Source organism: Elephas maximus, chromosome 10, assembly GCF_024166365.1.
Source record: "Elephas maximus indicus isolate mEleMax1 chromosome 10, mEleMax1 primary haplotype, whole genome shotgun sequence".
Lineage (NCBI taxonomy): Eukaryota > Metazoa > Chordata > Mammalia > Proboscidea > Elephantidae > Elephas > Elephas maximus.
The window spans coordinates 89,202,037-89,221,697 of record NC_064828.1 but is presented as its reverse complement, the minus strand read 5'-3'; the positions used below and the strand labels follow the sequence as shown (position 1 = coordinate 89,221,697).

At 47.7% G+C, this 19,661-nt stretch overlaps 1 protein-coding gene across 1 annotated transcript in view; it reads right to left on the bottom strand.

Annotated features, from left to right (window-relative positions):
* ESRRB (estrogen related receptor beta) overlaps positions 1–19,661 on the bottom strand; it is a 119,766-nt gene that overhangs the window by 50,548 nt on the left and 49,557 nt on the right. The window contains exon 2 of the mRNA XM_049898140.1: positions 6,564–6,973. Within this exon, the coding sequence (XP_049754097.1) occupies positions 6,564–6,973 (410 nt within the window). The remainder of the gene's footprint in view (positions 1–6,563; positions 6,974–19,661) is intronic.

The window sequence follows — 19,661 nt, the reverse complement described above, 5'->3', positions numbered from 1 at the left end:
AGTTGGATTCTTAACCAGGTTAAAAATAAATAAATAATTAAGTTGTCATCGAGTCAATTCTGACTCATGGTGACCCCATGTGTTTTAGAGCAGAACTGCACTCCATAGGGTTTTCAAGGCTGTGACCTTTCAGAAGCAGATCACTGGGCCTTTCTTCTGAGGTGCCTCTGGGTGGGTTCAAATTACCAACCCTTTGATGAACAGTCTAGCGCTTAACCATCTGTGCCACTCAGGGACTCCTAAACCAGGTTACACAGCCCCCAGATGTTAACTATTACGGCACCGTTTTCCTGAGCCCAGCCCCTGACGCCTTAGGTAAGTAGGTAACCTAGCCCCAGGTGGATTTCCAGCCTAACACCTACTACCGAGCTGCAGCCTTGTTCACACTCTTCTTTCTGCCAAGCAGGCTCACCTTCAACTCCTGCTTCCGTGTCCCTTCTTCTGTGAAATCCCCCTGCCCTCCAGAACCTATGAGCTTCCCCTGGGCTCTGTAGCCCACCTGGTCACAGACCACATGCTGACACACCCTGGCTGTGGCCTTAGGGGACTTCCCTCTGCACTATGCATGCCTCGGAAAAGAGGAATTGTGACTTGTCCTCCTTCGTTCCCTGAAAGCCCTGTGGGCTGAATTGACTCTTTTTGCACAGATGAGAAAACTGACGCTGCTCAAGGTCAGGGGGTTAGTGAGTGGCAGCTTGGGGACCAGCACCCCTGCTGACTCCCACCCACTCCAGGGTTTTGTCTCTGCACCAAAGCCTGTATCTCCTGGGATCCTGTTCTCCATGACAAAAGGCTTGGATGCAGTCCAAGGCAGGGATAACCCATCAATCATCTTCAGGCCTCTCCTTGGAGTTTCCTTCCCAGCCTGCATCTGGGCCCCAAATGAACTGAGGAAGTAGGTGCCAGGGCTTCTTCCTCATCTTCTCTGTCACAGACCTGGGAGCTGCTCCAGGGGCTGCCCAGTGACCTGCAACACTGGCCATGCGCCGGGGGCCATAGGTGAGGAGACTCGGCACAGTCCCTCACGATCATCCAGCCTTTATTTTCAACAGCTTCCATGCCACCTAGATGAAAATTCACCTGCTGCACTTACCATGGCCCCGAGGTGTCACTGACCTCGCCAGCCCCAGCTCCTTCCACTTTGCTCTCATCACTCAGTTACACTGGGCCTCTTTCTGGTTCTGAAACACTTGCTGAAACACAGTCCTCCATTTGGAATGCTGTTCCCAGGACTTCTTTAGACGCTTTGACTTAGCTCAACTTTCCCCTTCTCAGCATGGCCTTCCCTAACCACTCCATCTACATGAGATCGCCCCCGCACCCGCTTACTGATTATTTCCTCTCCTTTAGCCCCCCTTCTCACTCTCTACAGTCTCCTTCCTTCCATCAGCCTCTCCAATGATTCCATGGTAGAATTCTCACCTTTCATGCAGGAGACCTTCCCCCGCATCCCCCCATCATCTTTGGTCTCATCAGTGGTTTTTATCCTCATAGCACCTATCAGAATCAGTCATTATGTTTCTTTATTTGTTACCATATGTACTGTCTGCCACGACCTGCCCCCCTACCCCCTGCAAAAAAAAACTGGGCTACTTCTCTAACTCCAACTCACAGTGCTTGGTACTCAATACAAGTGCACCAAAAACCTGAACAACTACTACATAAGCTCAAATGTTGTTGCTGTTAGCTGCCCTTGAGTCGATCCCTAACTCATGGTGAACCCATGCACAAAGGACCAAAACACCGTCCGGTCCTGCACCACGCCCATGCTCAGATCACTGTGATCCACCGAGTTTTCATCGGCTGATTTTCAGAAGTAGATCCCTAGGCCTTTCTTCCTAGTCTGTCTTAGCCTGGAAGCTCTGCTGAAACCTGTTCAGCATGACAGCCACATGGCGGCTGAACATGAGGTGCATTGGCTGGGAATCGAACCTGGGTCTCCTGCACGAAAGGTGAGAATTCTACCGCGGAATCATTAGAGAGACTAGAGATATTAAATGCTGATGGGAGGAAGGAGGCTGTAGAGAGTGAGAAGGGGTGCGGGGCGGGGGATAAAGGAGAGGAAATAACCAGTAAGAGGGTCTCTGGGCAGGCAGGAGGAGAAGGAATTCAAAGCAGAGAAGAGCTGAGTTGGGGGTAGGAAGACATCTCTTCCAGGAGTGAATGGGTAGCAATAAACATCAATGGAATCGATGAGTGGAAGATACACAGATATGGGAGAGTGTGGGTAGGTTTGGTGGCAAAGAACTGAGGTATTTCTGAAGGCTTCTAGTTTCTCAATGAAACAGGAGATGAGGTCATTGCTGAGAATGAGAGGCAGGGTGGCACGGTCAAGGTTTGTGGTCTAGCTTGGAAAAGGCCACCAGCCTGTTCCCCAAAGGCCACCTCACATGATATTCTTCACTTTGGGGTCAATACCACAGTCCCATATCCAGCACCCAGCCCTATGATCCGGAATCCTGACTTTGCGAGCCACAGGAAGCGGTCTGTCTCTCAGGACTAAACTCACATTGCCCAAATCCAGAAGCCTGATGTATAAGCCCGGGAATCGATCTGCCATGCACAGTCTGCCTGACTAGTACATTCTCTCCCTGCAGGAGACCTACAGGGGAACTAGATCATAATCAGAAAGATCTTAATCAGATAAATTTAATGTTTAATTGCATCAGGCTAAGTTCATTGGCTAAGACTCCTTTTTCTTAGGGAGGAGACCATTGCCAAAGTTTGCCTTCTTTTTCTATGCCCCAGGGCTGATCAATTCTCTTTGGTTGGATACAGTTTTTTCCTTTTGATATGCTAGTAAATTCAGTCTGGTTGAGGGCTATCTCCCTTGCCAGGGAGACTTCTGTCCATTCAGGAAGGTGCCTTTGTCTATGTCTGAGTTCATCTGTTCTGGGCTAGCACAGAGCCCCCAGCACTGACAATAAACTCCCTTCCATAGCAGGGAACTGGGCAAAGATATAATAAATACTTACAATGCACTATGAGGGGTTGATCAGAAAGAAGCCCCAAGAGGGCAGGGAGACAGCACCCTGTTGGATGCTGCATTGCAGGGAAAAGTAAACTGTGTCTGTAAAGGACCAGAGAGTAAATGTTTCAGCCTTTGAGAGCCAGGTGGCCTCAGTGGCAACTACTCAACTCTGCGGCACCAAAGCAGCCACAGATATGTAAATACAGGTGTGGCTGTTTTCCACTAAAACTTACTTTACAAAAACAGGTGGTGGCCTGTATTTCCCTTCCCTCCCTCCTTCTTGCCTCCCATGGTGCTAGCACCTAGCACAGACCAGCATACAGTGAGTGCTCAATAAATATTTGCAGAGAAGGAAAGGCTACCAGCGCTTCCTCTCTAAGCCCAACGCAACATCCTTGTTTCTGCAAAACTTCTTCCCACATTAGTGTTGTTGTTAGGTGCTGTCCAGTCAATTCTAACTCAGAGTGAGTCCATATGACAGAGCAGAACTACCCCATAGGGTTTCCTAGGCTATAATCTTTATGCAAGCAGATCACCAAGTCTTCTCTCCCACGGAGCCACTGCGTGAGTTCGAGCCACCAACCTTTTGGTTATCAGCCAAGAGCTTTACCTCTGCACCACCAGGGCTCCTTTCCCACATTGGTACAACCTCTGAATTGAGCAGCCTGAAGCAAGCTAAGGAGTGAGGTGGGGTGTGAAGCTGGCATGATTTTCTAGGCTTTCCAAGTCTTGAGAATTTGCGTCTATTTGTGAATGAATCATTCCACGACTAAAGGCCCTGGGTCCAAGTTATTGGACTTTAAACAGTAGCCTGAATGTTCTCTTTAATTGAGTAGATGTTTAGGAGACACTCTCGTTTGGGGTCTAACACTGTGCCTGCCGATTCCATGTGCACCAAATGTTCAATTTTGCTCCTGGAGGGCAGGTATCTCCTTCCTGTTTCCCCTCCATTATTTTACTTGGAGGAGCACTGGTGGTCCAATGGTTAAGTGCTCAGCTGCTAACTGAAAGGTTGGTGGTTCAAACCCACTCAGTGTCTTCAAGGGAGAAAGGCCTGGCGATCTACTGTTAGAAAGATTACAGCCTAGAAAACCCTATGGGGAAGTTCTGCTCTGTCACACGGACTCACTCTAAGTCGGAACAGCCACCGAAGAATGGCAATCTTACACGGAGCAGGGACTCAACAAATCCTCTCACTCAATTCTAGCTGATCTCTGGAATTGTCCAATGATAGTTGGCATAGCATTTCTTTTTTCTTAATATCTTTCCTATTTTTCCAAATTTCTACAACTATCATGTTCAAAAGCAACAATAAGAAAACCTTTGTTAGAGTCAAACCAAGGAGTTAATAATGTGACAAACCACTGTCTGGTTTTAAACATGGGCCCCTTTTTGTGAGAAAGGGAAGAGGTGGAAGCCGTTCAGCTCTGATTGCACTAAATACTACCGTTTGTCTTCTGACTTCCACGAAGAGATCATTATCCTATTCGTGGTAGCAAATAATTAAGATTATTTACAAATCCTTCATGTGGCTCCTGACTTGCTGAGAACATTCCAGCTTCTGCCACAGGTGCAGTAGGGTTTCTGAGTCTACATCGGCCTCTGTTTTCAGAAAATTGGATCCAGAATACTCCAGTCCTTTTAAGAACAATCTAGACAGACGAAAATGTGATTCTCTCTTTTAGAACAATTCATTTTTATGTCCTGGAAGCTAGCAGAGTGCTTGACACAGGTGCTCAGTAAGTATTTGCTGAAAGAAATGGGTAACGTGGCTCTTTCTGGGGCAAGTATAGGGAACCAGGGTCTGGAGATGTACGAAAATTTGCTTTTTGCTGTTTACTCTTCTGCACTTCTGATTTTTCACCATGTTTATTTTCATTTAAGGGTTCATTTTAAAAATAAATATTATTTATAACAAAATGGCTAAAATAATTTAAATCCTCTCAGGTCAAAATAATAATTATACTGTTCCATTTAAATCTATATAAATTACAACAGCTTGCTCTGTACATAAAACAAATTATATGTCTGTTGCTTTAGTAATACTGTTTGTCTTAAATTATAAAAATGAAAATAATGATTGCAAACATTTATTTAGCACTTACTGGGTGACAGGCAACAGTCTAAGTGCTTAATATATACATTAAGTCACTTAATTCCTCCTGACAGCTCTATGGGAGGCAGGGGCAATGTCGTCTCACTTTACAGATGAGGAACCCAAAGCACGGAGAAGCTGAGGCAGTATGCCTGAGGTCATTCAACTATACCCGTTGTCGTCGAGTCAATTCCAACACATAGCGACCCTATAGGAGCGCCTGGTGGATTCGTACTGCCAACCTTTTGGTTAGCAGCCGTAGCTCTTAACCAAAGGTAACTGATCGGTTGTCTGACCCAGGAGCCCAGGTGATTAGCCACTATACGACACCACCTCAATTGCAGAATTGGAGACAAGTCCAATCCTAATGCCTCCATTAGGTTAATAAATAGACTATCAACTGAAGACATGTAAGCAAGTAGATATTTGCTGAATGAATAAACTGCGAATCATCCCAGGCAAGCTCAGTCTGTCTCTTCCAAATGAGAGGTGGAGAAGGAGGAAAAAGGAGGTCACTCTCTGGACAATCAGACAGGGCCCTGAACCAAGAGAGACTGGGCAGGGAGCAGGACAGGTGTTCCCGGGTATTCTCCAACCTGGTTGCAGTTTCTGTCCCAGTGGGATGGGAACTGCATGAGCAGGGATTCTTGTCTGTTTTGCTCACTGCCGATCACCAGCACCTAGAACAATGCCTGGCTTTCAGCAGACGCTCATAGATACCTGACTGAATGAAGGAAGCAAGTGCTCTGGTCCGGCCAATCCAAGAAGTATCATAGCTGCCAGACACTTTATACCAGTCCAGAAGTCCGACCCATCATTATCCTCAATTAACCCAGGGATGACTTTACAGAGGGCACCACCAGGGCTCTTTTGCGTTTTTATCAGAATAATGCATTCTAGAACTCATTGAAAGAGCAGCCAGCCACATTCCCATTAGAAGGGGACTCAGCTAATACACACACGCACTTGATAAGGCCTGGAAACCTGCCCAAACTGGGACTGGGAGTGAGTGCTCAAGCAGCGTTCCTTTCATCCGTTGGCCTGGCCCTTTTACAGTGAGAAAATATCCACGTTTTACTTGTGTAATTAAAAAAGATAAAAAGAAAGCGAGGGTCCCTTTATACCTCCACAGGTCTAGAATCGCAGGGCAAATGATGCAATTCCTTCCCCAAAATAAGCTTTTTGAGAGGCGCACATTTGCCAGGTTGCCCACACTAGTGAGAGGCACACACGTGGTGAGGCATTTGCGTGGATTTTCTTTGGGTGGGTGTGGGGAGCATGCGTGGGGTGCATGTCAGCTTCAACAAGTCTTGCAGTCGGAGTCGTTGTCCAGAATGCCAGAAAGAGAAACCCTGACAGCAAAGGGGTCCTTCGGAAGCTCTGCTCCAAGGGCGCCCAGACATGGCAGCTCACGGGAACCCCCTGGGCTTCCTATTAGGACAGGCTGGGGCGCCCCACCCACACCCCAGAGCCAAGGCCCGCCCCACCCACACGCACCTTGGATGGTTCTCTTGAAGAAAGCCTTGCAGGCCTCGCAGGAAGCCACGCCGTAATGGTAGCCAGAGGCAATGTCCCCACAGACGAGGCACAGGCGCTTGGGGATGGCGTTGAGCATGTACTCGCACTTGATGGCCGAGTCCTCCATGATGCCACTGGCACAGTCCTCGTAGTTTTTGCGACACGGAGTGCCTCCCAGACCCGCGCCGGCAAACATGGGTGGCGAGTCTAGGCCGTTGGCATGGGCGCCCAGTGCTATGCCAAAGCCGCCACTGGCGTCGGACGAGCCACTGGGGCTGTGGTGGCTGAGGGCATCAATGCCCGAGGATGGGCTGGACGGCTCAGTCTTGATAAAGGAGCCGCAGCTGGAGCCCAGGTGTCGGTCGTCCGTGGACATCCTGTTCAGCAGCCTGTGGACACAGAGGCGGAGGAGTCAGTTCTGACGAGGGCGTGGTGGGTGTGGCTCTGGGCTCCCACTGGGCGGAGTGGCTGGGAGGGGCTCTATGCTAAGGTCTTGATGGGATAGAATGATGGCTGAGAAGGCCAATGGGTCACAAAAGAGCACAGCCCTAAACAAGTTTCAGAACCTTCAGAGTCATTAAAGAAACTATGTGTTGATCAATAAACTTCAGATTAGGCACTTTGAGAATTCCTGGCTTGAGTGACACAAGATGATAACTCTTTATACAGCCAAAATATTTGGCCAACCTTCTTCCACAGCAATAATACACGGTGGCTATAATTTAACACTTCTGATGTGTCAGGCCTGGGATCTCACAATGGCTTGATAACCCATTTCATGGTATCCTTCATTCCTGATGGGGTCCCCACTGGGGCCTCTGGTAAACCCGAGCTTGGAACTTCCCCTCTAAACCCACCATCACCGAAATTGGAACCAGAGGTGCTAAGGAACCTAGTCAGAGCAAGAGGGGCAGCTTGTGGCTGCCCTCTGGGTTTTGTCTCTGACCCAGGCTTGGAAACAGAGGGCAAATATGGAGGGCGGCTCCCTGGCTGCCTTTCTCAATCCCTTCCTAGACCCTGAGCAGGCCATCTTCCACTGGCCCACTCCACCTCCCCTTCAAGAGACCACCTCCATCAGGCAGCATGGGTAAGCCTTTCAACCCTAGCCCTGTGCATCCCCCAGCACATTTCTTAACCCCTCTGAGCTCTGGTTGCTTCATCTACACAGTAGAGGGATCCTACCAACATGGCAGGAACACTGCAAAGAGGGATAAAGTGATTTCCATAAATGAAAGCCCCTCCTCCCAGAACCATGCTGGGTGGGTGGAAAAGCTAGGAAGGGTGTGACCCTCCCACACACCACCTCCTGGGTGAGGGGAGGGGGCTTGTATCTCTGTCAGCATGGGCAAGAAAAGCAACAGGAGCTAATAGCAGTCAGGTCAAGGCATGTGTTTTGGAAAACTCGGCCCTAGTCACAGACCAAACTCAAGGCCCCTGGGCCAGCCCGGACTGGGATCTGGTGTCAGACACATGACCTGAGCAGGTCGCTTCACTCTCTGAGCCTCCTCTGTGGAGTAGACAGTTGATAATACTTATGACTAAGAAGCAGGTGAAAGGAAAGAGGGAAAGATCTTGGAGAACTGCAAAGGGCTAGAGAGGGGAGTAGCAAAGCCAGTTGCTCTCGTGTCAACTCTGATTCATGGCAATCCCATGCGTGTCAGGGCAGAACTGTGTTCTGTAGGGTTTTCAATGGCTGATTTTTCAGAAGTAGATTGCCAGGCCTTTCTTCCAAGATACCTCTGGGCAAACTCAAACCTCCAACCTTCTGTTAGCAGCAGAGGGTGTTAACCTTTTGCGCCACCCAGAGAGTATAGCCCCATTAATGGAAAGATAACTCATGGTTGGGAGCGTCTCAGTGCTTGAGGACCCAGCCAAGGAGCAGCCCTACCTCCAACATTGCTCAGAGGTAGCAGTAATGCTGTATGATAGTCCCTGTTTTGTGAGCAACCACCTGGGGAAGGGGCTGCCTTACCACACCCTCAAAGCGGACCTCTGCATCACAAACTGGGCCACAAACCAATACCACAAAATGTGTCTGGATTCTTACGATGGAGGCGCCTCCAATGTCTCCGGTTCCATGAATGATTTCATAGTTAATATACCTCCCAAGGGGTCATCCTATCTACACTTGAACATGTCCAGTGACGGAATTCATTGCCCTATAGGCACAAACAGTTCATGCTTGTCTACTAACCTAAAGGTCGACAGTTTGAAGCCACCCACTGGTACTGCAGAAAAAAGGCTGTCAATCCGCTTCTATAAAGGTTACAGCCAAGAAAACTCTATGGAGCAGTTCTGCTCTGTAACACATGGGGGTGCCAGGAGTCGGAATTGACTTGGCAAACGGGTTTGGTTTGGTTTAGACAGTTTTAACCAGAACCTGTTTTCCATTTTTTTTCCCTTCCTCTGGAGCTCTCAGCCATTGGTCCAAGTTTTGCCCCGTGGGGCTACTCAGAACATATTTGCAGTCCTCTCCCCTGTCAGTCCTTCAAAGGTTTCATTCATTCATTTAACAAAGTCATTTATTGAGCATGGACTCTGTACCAGAGACTGAGCTGGGTGTTTTGGATACAAAGATAAAAGATACATACACGGCTCCTACTCTCAAGAAGTTTATAATCTATTGGAATGCAGTGTTTGAAGATTAGAGACCGTAGCCCCCAAGTCTCTTTTGTTCTGAATTGAATGTTCCCTTGTCCTCTGAGACATCTCCACTACAAGGCCCAACTGCAGATGGCCTTGCATTGGCAGAGGGTCCCCTGCTTGAGGGTCTCCTCTGGGCACTTTTACATCTCTAGCTGGTACTCTGTCAGTACCCTGACACCCACACTGCTACCCTCCTTCCCTCAAACCACCAGAGCCTTGGTGTGTCTGCAGGAAATGCCAACATTCTCCCAGTAGCCTAGCAGAACGTAATCCAGAGGCAATTTTAACAGAGCAAGGACGAGCGCACTTCTGATTTCCTCCCCAGAAGGCCTTTGCCAGCGCCGGAAGAGGAGAGCTGACCAGATGCGCTTTCATTTTAATCCCCTCCTGCTTGCTGCTTTGTAGGCCCTGGGTGGTACCTACCGTTAACGTGCTGGCCTGCTAGCCGAAAGTTGGAGGTTCGAGTTCATTCAGAGGAGTCTCAGAAGAAAAGTCTGGAGATCTACTTCTAAAAAACCAGCCACTGAAAACCCTGTGCAGCCTAGTCCTACTCTGACATACGGGGTCGCCATGAGTAGGAATCAGCCACTGAAAACCCTGTGCAGCCCAGTTCTACTCTGACATACGGGGGCGCGGGGTCGCCATGAGTAGGAATCAGCCACTGAAAACTCTGTGCAGCCCAGTTCTACTCTGACATACGGGGGGTCGCCATGAGTAGGAATCAGCTCTACAGCAACTGGCTTTTGGTTTCTGTTTTGTTTTAGCTTGTGGTTTTAGACTCCGCTATTCACAGGACCAGCCCAAGATGGCTGGGATAAGACAGGCAGCTCCCAGACCCCAGGCCTTCCATCTCCACCTTTCCCCTAGGCTCAGGAGAGCCATAGAGATTTTAGAAGATACACTTGGCATAAACAATAATTACCACAGCCTTTATTTTGTAAGCTTGTATTATATACCCCCTCCTTCAAGCCTTTGTTTGAAGGAGGGGGCATACTAGAAGCATTTGCCCTGAAGGACACAGATGGAAAGCCCCATAGCCACTCCCAGAGAGATCAAGCCATAATTTCACCAACTGTCTTCCCCCAGCCTCATAGCTCAGCCAACCCTGAAGGACACAAGGTTTTGTCCCCAAACCTTGATCTCCCACTCTGTCCGTCTCCTTCTTGACTGAGGAGAACACGAAACACGAAACACGCTTGTGTAAACAAGCTGTGCCTTGCCCCTAGCCCCTGGTCAGGGACCCTGGGGCCGAGGCAGAGGCAAGTTTGACCTTGGCTCAGTCATAGCTTGCCGGGGAAGCCTGCTGCTGACTTGGTGCCCCAGTCCCAGCAGAGGGGTGTCTAACGACATCATTTTCTTCAGCTTTATCTTTGTGACTCTTATTTGGGGCCCACCAGAATATCTCTTCTGGGAATAGTCTACACATATTTTGGGGCAACCATCAATGTCCACGGAAGTAGCAATCAAGAGATCAACATATTGCATTGGGCAAATCTGCTGCAAAAGACCACTTTAAAGTTTTAATAAGCAAAGATGTCACTTTGATAACTAAGGTGCAACTGAACCAAGTCATGGTCTTTTCAATCACCTAATCTGCTTGGGAAAAACAGACAAAGAAAAAAGGAAACAGAAGAAGAGTGGGTGCGTTCGAACTGTAGTGTTGGCAAAGAATATTGAATATACTGTGAACTGCCAAGAGAATGAACAAATCAGTCTTAGAAGATACAACCAGAATGCTCCTTAGAGAAGAAAGTGGTGAGACTTTGTCTTGCTTATTTTGGACACATCATCGAGAAAGACCAATCACTAGAAGACGACATCATGTTTGGTAGAGGATCAACAAAAACAAGGGAAGCCCTCAATGACACCACAGACATAGCGATAGATTCAAACATACTAACTACCATGAAGATGGCACAGGACTGGGCAATGTTTCCTTCTGTTACACATAAGGTGGCCACAAGCCAGAGCTGACTCAGTGGCAACTGTCTTAGTTACCTAGTGCTGCTATAACAGAAATACCACAAGTGGGTGGCTTTAACAAACAGAAATTTATTTTCTCAGAGTTTAGGAGGCTAGAAGTCCGAATTCAGAGCATCGGGTCTAGGGAAAAGCTTTCTCTCTCTGTGGGCTCTGGAGGGAGGTCCTTGTCTCTTCAGCTTCTGCTTCCTGGTTCCTTGGAGATCTCCATGTGTCTTGGCAACTATCTTACCCCAGCTCTCCTCTGCTTGCTTGTTTAATCTCTTTTATATCTCAAAAGAGATTAATTCAGGACACACTCTACACTAATCCTGCTTCATTAACATAACAAAGACAACCCATTCACAAATGAAATTATAACCACAGGCATAAAACCCAAAAAAACCCATTGCCGTTGCATTGATTCCGACTCATAGAGACTCTATAGGAGTTTCCAAGGAGCACCTGGTGGATTCAAACTGCCAACCTTTTGGTTAGCACAAGCATAGACGTTAGGATTTATAACATATATTTTTAGAGGACACAATTCGGTCCATAACAGCAACTAACAACAACAATGACGTGCCAAGTACTGGCCAGATAAAGGTAACAGGACAGGCATAGGCTCCGTGCCTATAGGATTGACAGACATTAAACACACACGAGTGTGCAGAGAGCCAAAAGGAGAAGTGTGGGCACTCACCTGCTGTGCCCCTTTGGTCCTTGCTTGTTTCTTTCATTCATTCATTCATTCATATCAACATATGAAGACCCCCAGGAGGTCACAGCTTTTTTTCTGTGTTGACATTTCCTTCCAGAGTCTTCTCCTTGTCTTTCCACTCTCAGGAGCTGTCCGGCTACCCCTTTGTTCATGAGGCTGTGCGATACCAGTGACCATTCATCGAGCATCGGTCACGTGCCCAGCACCTTCCTTTGTACCATCTTATTTAATCCTCATGACCTGTCTGCCAGACACTGTTATCTCTATTTTACAGAAAAGCTGAAGCTCAGAGTTTGTCCCAGGCCACCTGAGTGGTAGGAGAAGCTGGGATTCAGACTGGGGCTGTCAATCTGCAGATCCAAGCTGCCCCTGATATGAAACTTCAGGAGGATCTGCCATGGCAGAGGCCTCCTCCTTGCAGCCCTCTAAGAATGCAGGCCCTACCCACCTGCCCCTGGCTAGACAATGTCTGACTGTCCCAGAAGGTTCGAACCCTGGGACCTTCCTCACTGTCATTTCTGACCCATAAGATGTGAGAGTAGAGAACTCTCGGGGCGGAGGGCACCGGGCCCTTCTGCACTGCCTGGCTCTTGGTTCACCAGGCAGGAGAAGGAGAGTTGCTAAAGACCCCAGACCCTCTGGAAATCTTCCCTCTGCCCACTCCCTCTATCTGTACTGGACCTCCAGGACACCATCATTCATTCATTCAAAGGCAAAATTTAAAAGAATAACAGGGGAAAAGAAAGAAGCAAAAAGTGGCCGGAGGTATTCTCTTCATTGGAGAAGACTAAAAAGAGAGCATGCCCTAGAAACGTGATGTTGTTGTTAGGTGCCGTCAAGTCGGTTCCAACTCATAGTGACCCCATGTACAACAGAACGAAACACTGCCCGTTCCTGCGCCATCCTCACAATCCTTGCTATGTTCGAGCCCATTGTTGCAGCCAGTGTGTCAATCCATCTCCTTGAGGGTCTTCCTGTTTTTCGCTGACCTTCTACTTTACTAAGCATGATGTCCTTCTCCAGGGACTGGTCCCTCCTGGTAACATGTCCAAAGTACATGAGACAAAGTCTTGCCATCCCCTCTTCCAAGAAGGCCTCTCAAATACAATGAGGAGAGCATATCTAGATGGAGAGCAGGCAACAGGTTACACATGGCTACAAGATCAGGTGAAATAAGAAGGGGCAAGTGCCCACTGAAGTCACTGGGTGGTGCTAACGGTTAACTCGCTCGGCTGCTAACTGGGAGGTTGGAGGTTGGGGTCTACCTGAAGTCCGCCCCATTGCATCTCAGAAGAAAAACTTGGCAATCCTCTTCCAACAGATCAGCCATTGAAAATCCCATGGGACTCAGTTCTACTCTGACACACATGGGGTCGCCATGAGTTGGAATAGACTTGGCACATTTTAACTGCCCACTGCATTGAGCAGCCAGGAGGTCACTGGTAGCCTTCACCAGGGCAGTGATGGGGATGGAAGCCATGCTGCAAAGGCCAGGAGAGATGGTAAATGCAGACAATTCTTTTGAGAAGTTTGGCCTGGAGTGTAGAGAAGAGGGTGGGGTGCCTCTTTTTGCCCTCCAGGCAGCACCATCCACAAGGTAAACTCTGGCCACCCGCCCTGGACTTGGGTGATATGGGCGATCTGGGAGATATGGGAGTGGAGAAGGAATGTTTTTGGTGTTATTGTCAGTTTTGTGGGCTTCTTTAATGGGGACGAGGTGTGTTATTTAAGAATGGATGGAATTTAAGGTATTTAAAAATTACAGTAACCTTACTTTCCAGTTTTGCCTGGGCAATCCTGGTTCCACCCACTAAATCAGGATCTTTACCAAGAGCTCCCTCTTTCTCTCTGCAAAGTGAATAATGAATTACAGTTACTCTTTTAAACGCTAATGGTAACCAGCAAACCAAGAGGGAAAGATTGAAGAAACAAACACAAATAAGTCAGGTTTTCTCAAATTGTAGTTCAAACTTCATCTGAGTTGGCTGAGGCGCTCGTTGAACAGGTAACTTCCTGGGCCTGACCTGAACATGCATTTCTGCAGGTGGGAAGTTTGTAGGTGTAGAGGTGAGAGCTGAACAAGCAGAGACCCCTCCTCACCTTCCACACTCCCCTCAGTTCAAGTGGGAGATGCAGAAAGCGAAGGCTGAGAGCCAGAGGGCAGGAGGTCTAGGAAAAGGCAGAAAGTTTGAAACAGCAACTGCGGGTGGAGGGGAGAGGAGAAATCAGGGCCACCTTAGCACACTCTGCAGGGGCCACAGCTCACGGGGAGCCTGAGTTTCTCTGACGCAGCACTGTTGACACTGGAGGCTGGAAAATTGTTGGTTGAGGGGCTACCTTGTGCACTGTAAGATGTTTAGCAGCATCCCTGGCCTCTACCCACTAGATGCCAGTAAGGCCCCTCCGCCCAGATGTGACAACCAAACACGTCTCCAGACATCATCACATGTGCCCTGGGCAGGGACTGGGGGCGGGGGGGGTGGGCAGGGAGAAAAATCTCCTCAGTTGAGAAGCACTGACTTAGCTGTCAAGAGAAGAGGATGGGCAAGAGGATGGGAGCCAGGGTTGGGCAAAATGAATTATGCAGTCACTGGATAGAGAAAACGGAGGGGCCAAGGGCATGGAAGTCTCCAGAAGGTGGAGGCTGAGGGACAGCAGGAGGAAGGAGTGGGAAAGCCGGAAGGAAGGGAGATTGGGTCAGGCCCTGAGAATCTGGGACTTCAGGTGTCAGGGGTGGAGCCTTGATGCTAAGTCCAGGATTTCGCCATGGGGAGAGTGGCCGACATGGTGTCCAGGGAGAGTGAAGTCTCAGGTTAAGGGTGGAGGGCAGCTGACAGACAGGTGTGTTCTGGGGAGGAGGCGGACACGTTGTGACTCCTCCCCAGAGGAGTCAATCATCTGGAGTTGTCTTTGGTCAATGACTATCGACTTTACCAGGAGGGTAGGGATGCCCCATCTAAGCAGCTTTTGAAAGAGCAATAGTCAGTGGTCGAAGCCCCTGGAGGCATCCCTTTCCCTTTGACTCGTGCGTAACAAGCTCAGCGAGAGCTGCCCTAGCCTCAATTTCACCACCATCTGATTAGACATGGCCTGCCTCCCCCGCCCCCACCAGCTCTGCTCCTGGCCCTCTTAGCTGCCGGTGTGGGGCCCTGTTCTCTAGAGGGGACTGACCTGCAGGGATACCTGAGCTTACCATGGACTCTTCCTGCCTCTGCCGTATATTGCCCAAATGATGTGGGTTGAAGTTTTCTTTACCCGGAGACCAACAAAATTTTGTTTCTTCGTTCAAAAGAACATTGGAGGTTCTGAGAAACCCAAACTATTGAACTATTTTACCATGAACTTCTAGGAGAAGAGAAATTCCAGGGTACTAGCAAGAGACAATCATAAACACTAAAGCTGGAATCCCAGAGCTCTGTGCCCCTTGAGGTGGCCTATCTGGGAACGGAGGCAAGAGAGAAGCTTCCTGATATTCAGACACTCCTAGAGGAAAGAGGAAAGGTCAGGCCTAGAAAGCCTAAGGCCTGGTTTGCTCTCCTCTGCTGGGTAGAGTATACCCACAACATGCAACAATCTGGGTCACACACAGAGCAACTGTGAGGATAGAAACAAGCATCCTGGACACGTGATGGTTAAGAGCTTGTGCTCTAGTGTCACACAAGCCAGCTCTACCATGTATCGGTGGCTGTTGACTTTGAGTAAATAGGTACCCTTTCTGGGTCTCAGTGTCCTCATTTGTAAAATGGGCTTCCTCACAGCACTTCCCTCATGGAGCTGTTCTGGCTGTGAGTGAGATAATGTAGGTAAAATGCATACAACCACGCTGGCCCTAAGTAAGCATTCAATGGATGTTGGTTGCTCTTGTGATTCTACCAAGAAACCCCTCCTGGAAAATCCTGGAGCTGGCTGCCTGTGTTTAAACTCAGCAAAACATCTCCCTCCTCCAGTTTAGAACTGAGGACAATTCTCAGAGGAACCTGCTATTTACCAGGAGGGAAAGGGCCTGGATAGGCAAATGAAGAGGACAAACAAGCCTGAGACAGCAATCCACTCTACAGAAGAAAAATGGTTTCTAAACACTTGAGAGACTCTTATGCACATTTAAATAATTAATTTGCTAACCAGGGGCCACCAGAGTTATCCGTTAAAGCAGATTCTCAGATACTCCAGCAAGATCTTGTCAGAAATCAGTTCCTGGGCACCTGCAAGTAACACAGATAAACTTCCTTGAAAAATAGAGTTAAAGAAGGCAGGCTGATTCTTTAGTAGGGGGATGGGATGGGGAAGACCATATGGCTAAATGCGAGTCAATATCCAGGCTCCAGCTTTACTGTTGGAACATGGGTTCATGGTATTTATTACATGGAAGGGGCCCTGGTACAGCAGTAGTTAAGAGCTTGGCTGCTAACCAAAAGGTCGGCAGTTCAAATCCACCAGCCACTCCTTGGAAGCCCTGTGGGGCAGTTCTACTCTTTCCTATAGGGTTGCTATGAGTTGAAATCGACTTGACAGCAATGGGTTTGGTTTTGGTTTTATTACATGCAAGGTCAACACCCATCTGTCAATTTGTTGTACTGTGGTGGCTTGCATGTCACTGTGATGCTACAAGCTATGCCACCAGAATAATTTAAATACCAGCAGGGTCACCCATGGTGGGCAGGTTTCAGTGGAGCTTCCAGATTAAGAGAGACTAGGAATAAAGGCCTGGTGATCTACTTCTAAAAATTAGCCAATGAAAACTTTATAGCTCACAACAGAACATTATCTAATTCGCTTGCCTTGGACATGTTATCAGAAGGAATGAATCCTAGAGAACATCATGTTTGGTGAACTAGAGGGCCAACGAGGGCAAGGGAGACCTTTGTTGAGACGGATTGGCACAGTAACCTCAAAAAATGAATTTGCATATGCCAGTGATCGTGAGGATGGCACAGGTCCAGACAACATTTTGTTCTGTTGTACATAGGGTCATTGTAAGTCAGAGTTGACTCCATGGCAGCTATTTATCTATCTATCTATCTATGACATGGAAGGACGGAAGAAAAGGGGGAAGACGGGAGAGAGGGAGGGAGGGAAGGACGGAGAGATGAAGGGGAGGAAGAGAAGGAGAGCGGAAAGGAGGGAGAGAGGAAAGGAGGAAGGAGCAGTTCATTGATGAAGAGTGTCAAGAACCAAGGATTCCAGTTAATCCAATTTTATGCATCTGAGGTCCGGTCGTGATATATTTATTTTCCTAAATTCATATATCACTAATTCAAATTAACCTTTCTCCCAAGTGGTCTGAATTGCCTGTTTTCATAAATGGTCTTTTTTTTTTTTTTTTAAATCATTTCTGTATAACTAAAATCTTGCACATGTATACCTTTTAACTTTCAGTCATAGACACATTTTTCTGGACAGACACACCAGGCCAGCTGGGATCTCGAGTCAGAATTTTTCAGAGATTCTCCTCTGTACCCTGGTGTCTTTTTAGATGATGAAACCAAAGCCCATAGTCCTCAAAGTCACTAACTGAAGGGCAAGACTGGTTGAGAATCTGGTTGGAGGTTTAGAGACACAGTGAGTTAGAGAACAGCTCAGAGAAAGTGAGAGACTCAGGGTAGCAGTCCACCTGCCACAGTCCATCACCCTGTTGGTACCCCGGCCCCCTTCTCTGCAGTGGTTGAATTTTTTTTTTTAATTGTGGTAGGTATATATGTAAAAAACATTTGACATTTCAGATGTACAGTTCAGTGTCATTAATTATGTTCATTACATTGTTCAACCATCACCCTTATCTGTTCCCAAATTGTACCATCCACTTTAACAGAAGCTCAGTGTCACCTAAGCATTGAGTCCTCCTTTTCCCCTCCCCCCATCCAGCCTTAGTAACCACTAATAGACTTCAGTCTCTGTACATTTGCCTATTCTGGATATTTCATATAAGTGGGATCGTATAATATTTGTCCTTTTCTGACTGGTTTATTTCACTCAGCATGATGTTTTCAGGGTTCATCCATGTTGTAGCATGTATCAGGACTTCATTTCTCTTTATGGCTGAGGAATATTCCTGTGGTGGTTGGATTTTATTTGGCTTCCTCACAAATACTTTCCTCATATTCTCTTTCTTTTCCTCCTTTTGGGGGCCCTTCTGGGGTCCGTGGCTGCAAAATGACCCAACAGCAAACTGGCTTCAGTTGAGTGCCTGCCTCCCTCGGCGCCCACTGGAGCTCAGGCAAAAATCGGTAATTAAACATCTTGTCGTTAGAAAGATTAGTCAAAACCAGGCTGACCCCGGACAACTGATGGAAATCTCGTTCCACACAAATTGCGGCATGGAAAATAATGATGGGTAATTAGTGCCTTTCAATCGGGGCTTTTTATCCATGATTTTCCAGGCAGCATCCATCACAATGAGAAGAGGGGCTCTGTCAACCAGAAGGAGACAGACTGGGTGAGGAGTGGCCGCCGGGGACAACTGGGAGGGTCCAGTCCACCAGCAAAGTCCTGAGCTCAGATCCGTGGGGAGGGCCACTGCTGGGACACACTTTGCGCAAATTAGAAAGAGGCGCCCCCCAAAACTTAATCAATTGGCATAACTGAGTTCATAAGATAATGCTCTACATCGTAGTTTGGTGAGTAGCATCTGGGGTCTTAAAGCTTGCAAGCAGCCATCTAGGATACAACTCTTGGTCTCTACTCTTATGGAGCAAAAGAGAATCAAAGGGAATCAAAGGCTCTAAGGAGAAACTAGGCTACAGAACTAACAGCCCACATTAAGCACAACCTCCTCTAGCCTGAGACCAGAACTAGATTGTGCCCAGCTACCACCACTGACCGTTCTGCTCAGGGGATACAATAGAAGGTCCCGGATAGAATGGGAGAAAAACATAGAACAAAATTCAAATTCCTAAAAAAAGGTCAGACCTACTGGACCGATAGAGAATAGAGGAACCCTCAAAACTATCACCCAAAGATAACCTTTGAACTTGGAACTGAAGCTATTTCTGTAGGTCACCTTTCAGCCAAATAATAGATTGGCTTATCAAATAAACAATATCGCCTGTGAATGGTGTGCTCCCTTAAACAATCAACTATATGAGACCAAATGGTCAACATTTACCCAAAAAAGCAAAGATGAGAAGGCAAAGAGGGGAAGGGAAGCTAGATCAATGTGAATAGAACAAACAGAATGAAAATAATGAGAATGCTGATGCATTGTAAAATTATAACCAATGACGTGGAGCAATTTGTATAAAAATTGTTAAATGGGAACCTAATTTGTTGTGTGAACTTTCACCTAAAACACAATAAAATACAATTAAAAAAAAGAAAGAGATGCCCCCTCTGAGGAAACCAGTTCTGAATTTCAGCCCGTCCCTTGGTCTTCTCACCAAGTGCCCTCATGCAAAGCACAACAGTACCTGGTGGCTCCCTCTTCTGCCCACGCTGCCAGGTCTGGGCTCTGATCACCATGAAGGTATGGGTTTGGGGAATGGACAGCATTAAAAATTCAGACTATGCCCCAAACACAGTTCTAACACCCTTCGTCTCAATAGCTTTTGGAGATCTGACATCTGTGAATCTATCTTTCTAGTTGTCGTTGTGTAGACTCTGATGCATGGCAACCCTCCGTGTATCCAAGTATAGCTGTGCTCCATAGGGTTTTCAATGGCTGATTTTTTGGTGGTAGATCACCACGCCTTCCTTTCAAGGCACTGCTGGGTGGACTCAAGCCTCCAACCTTTTGGTGAGCAACCAAGTGTGTTAGC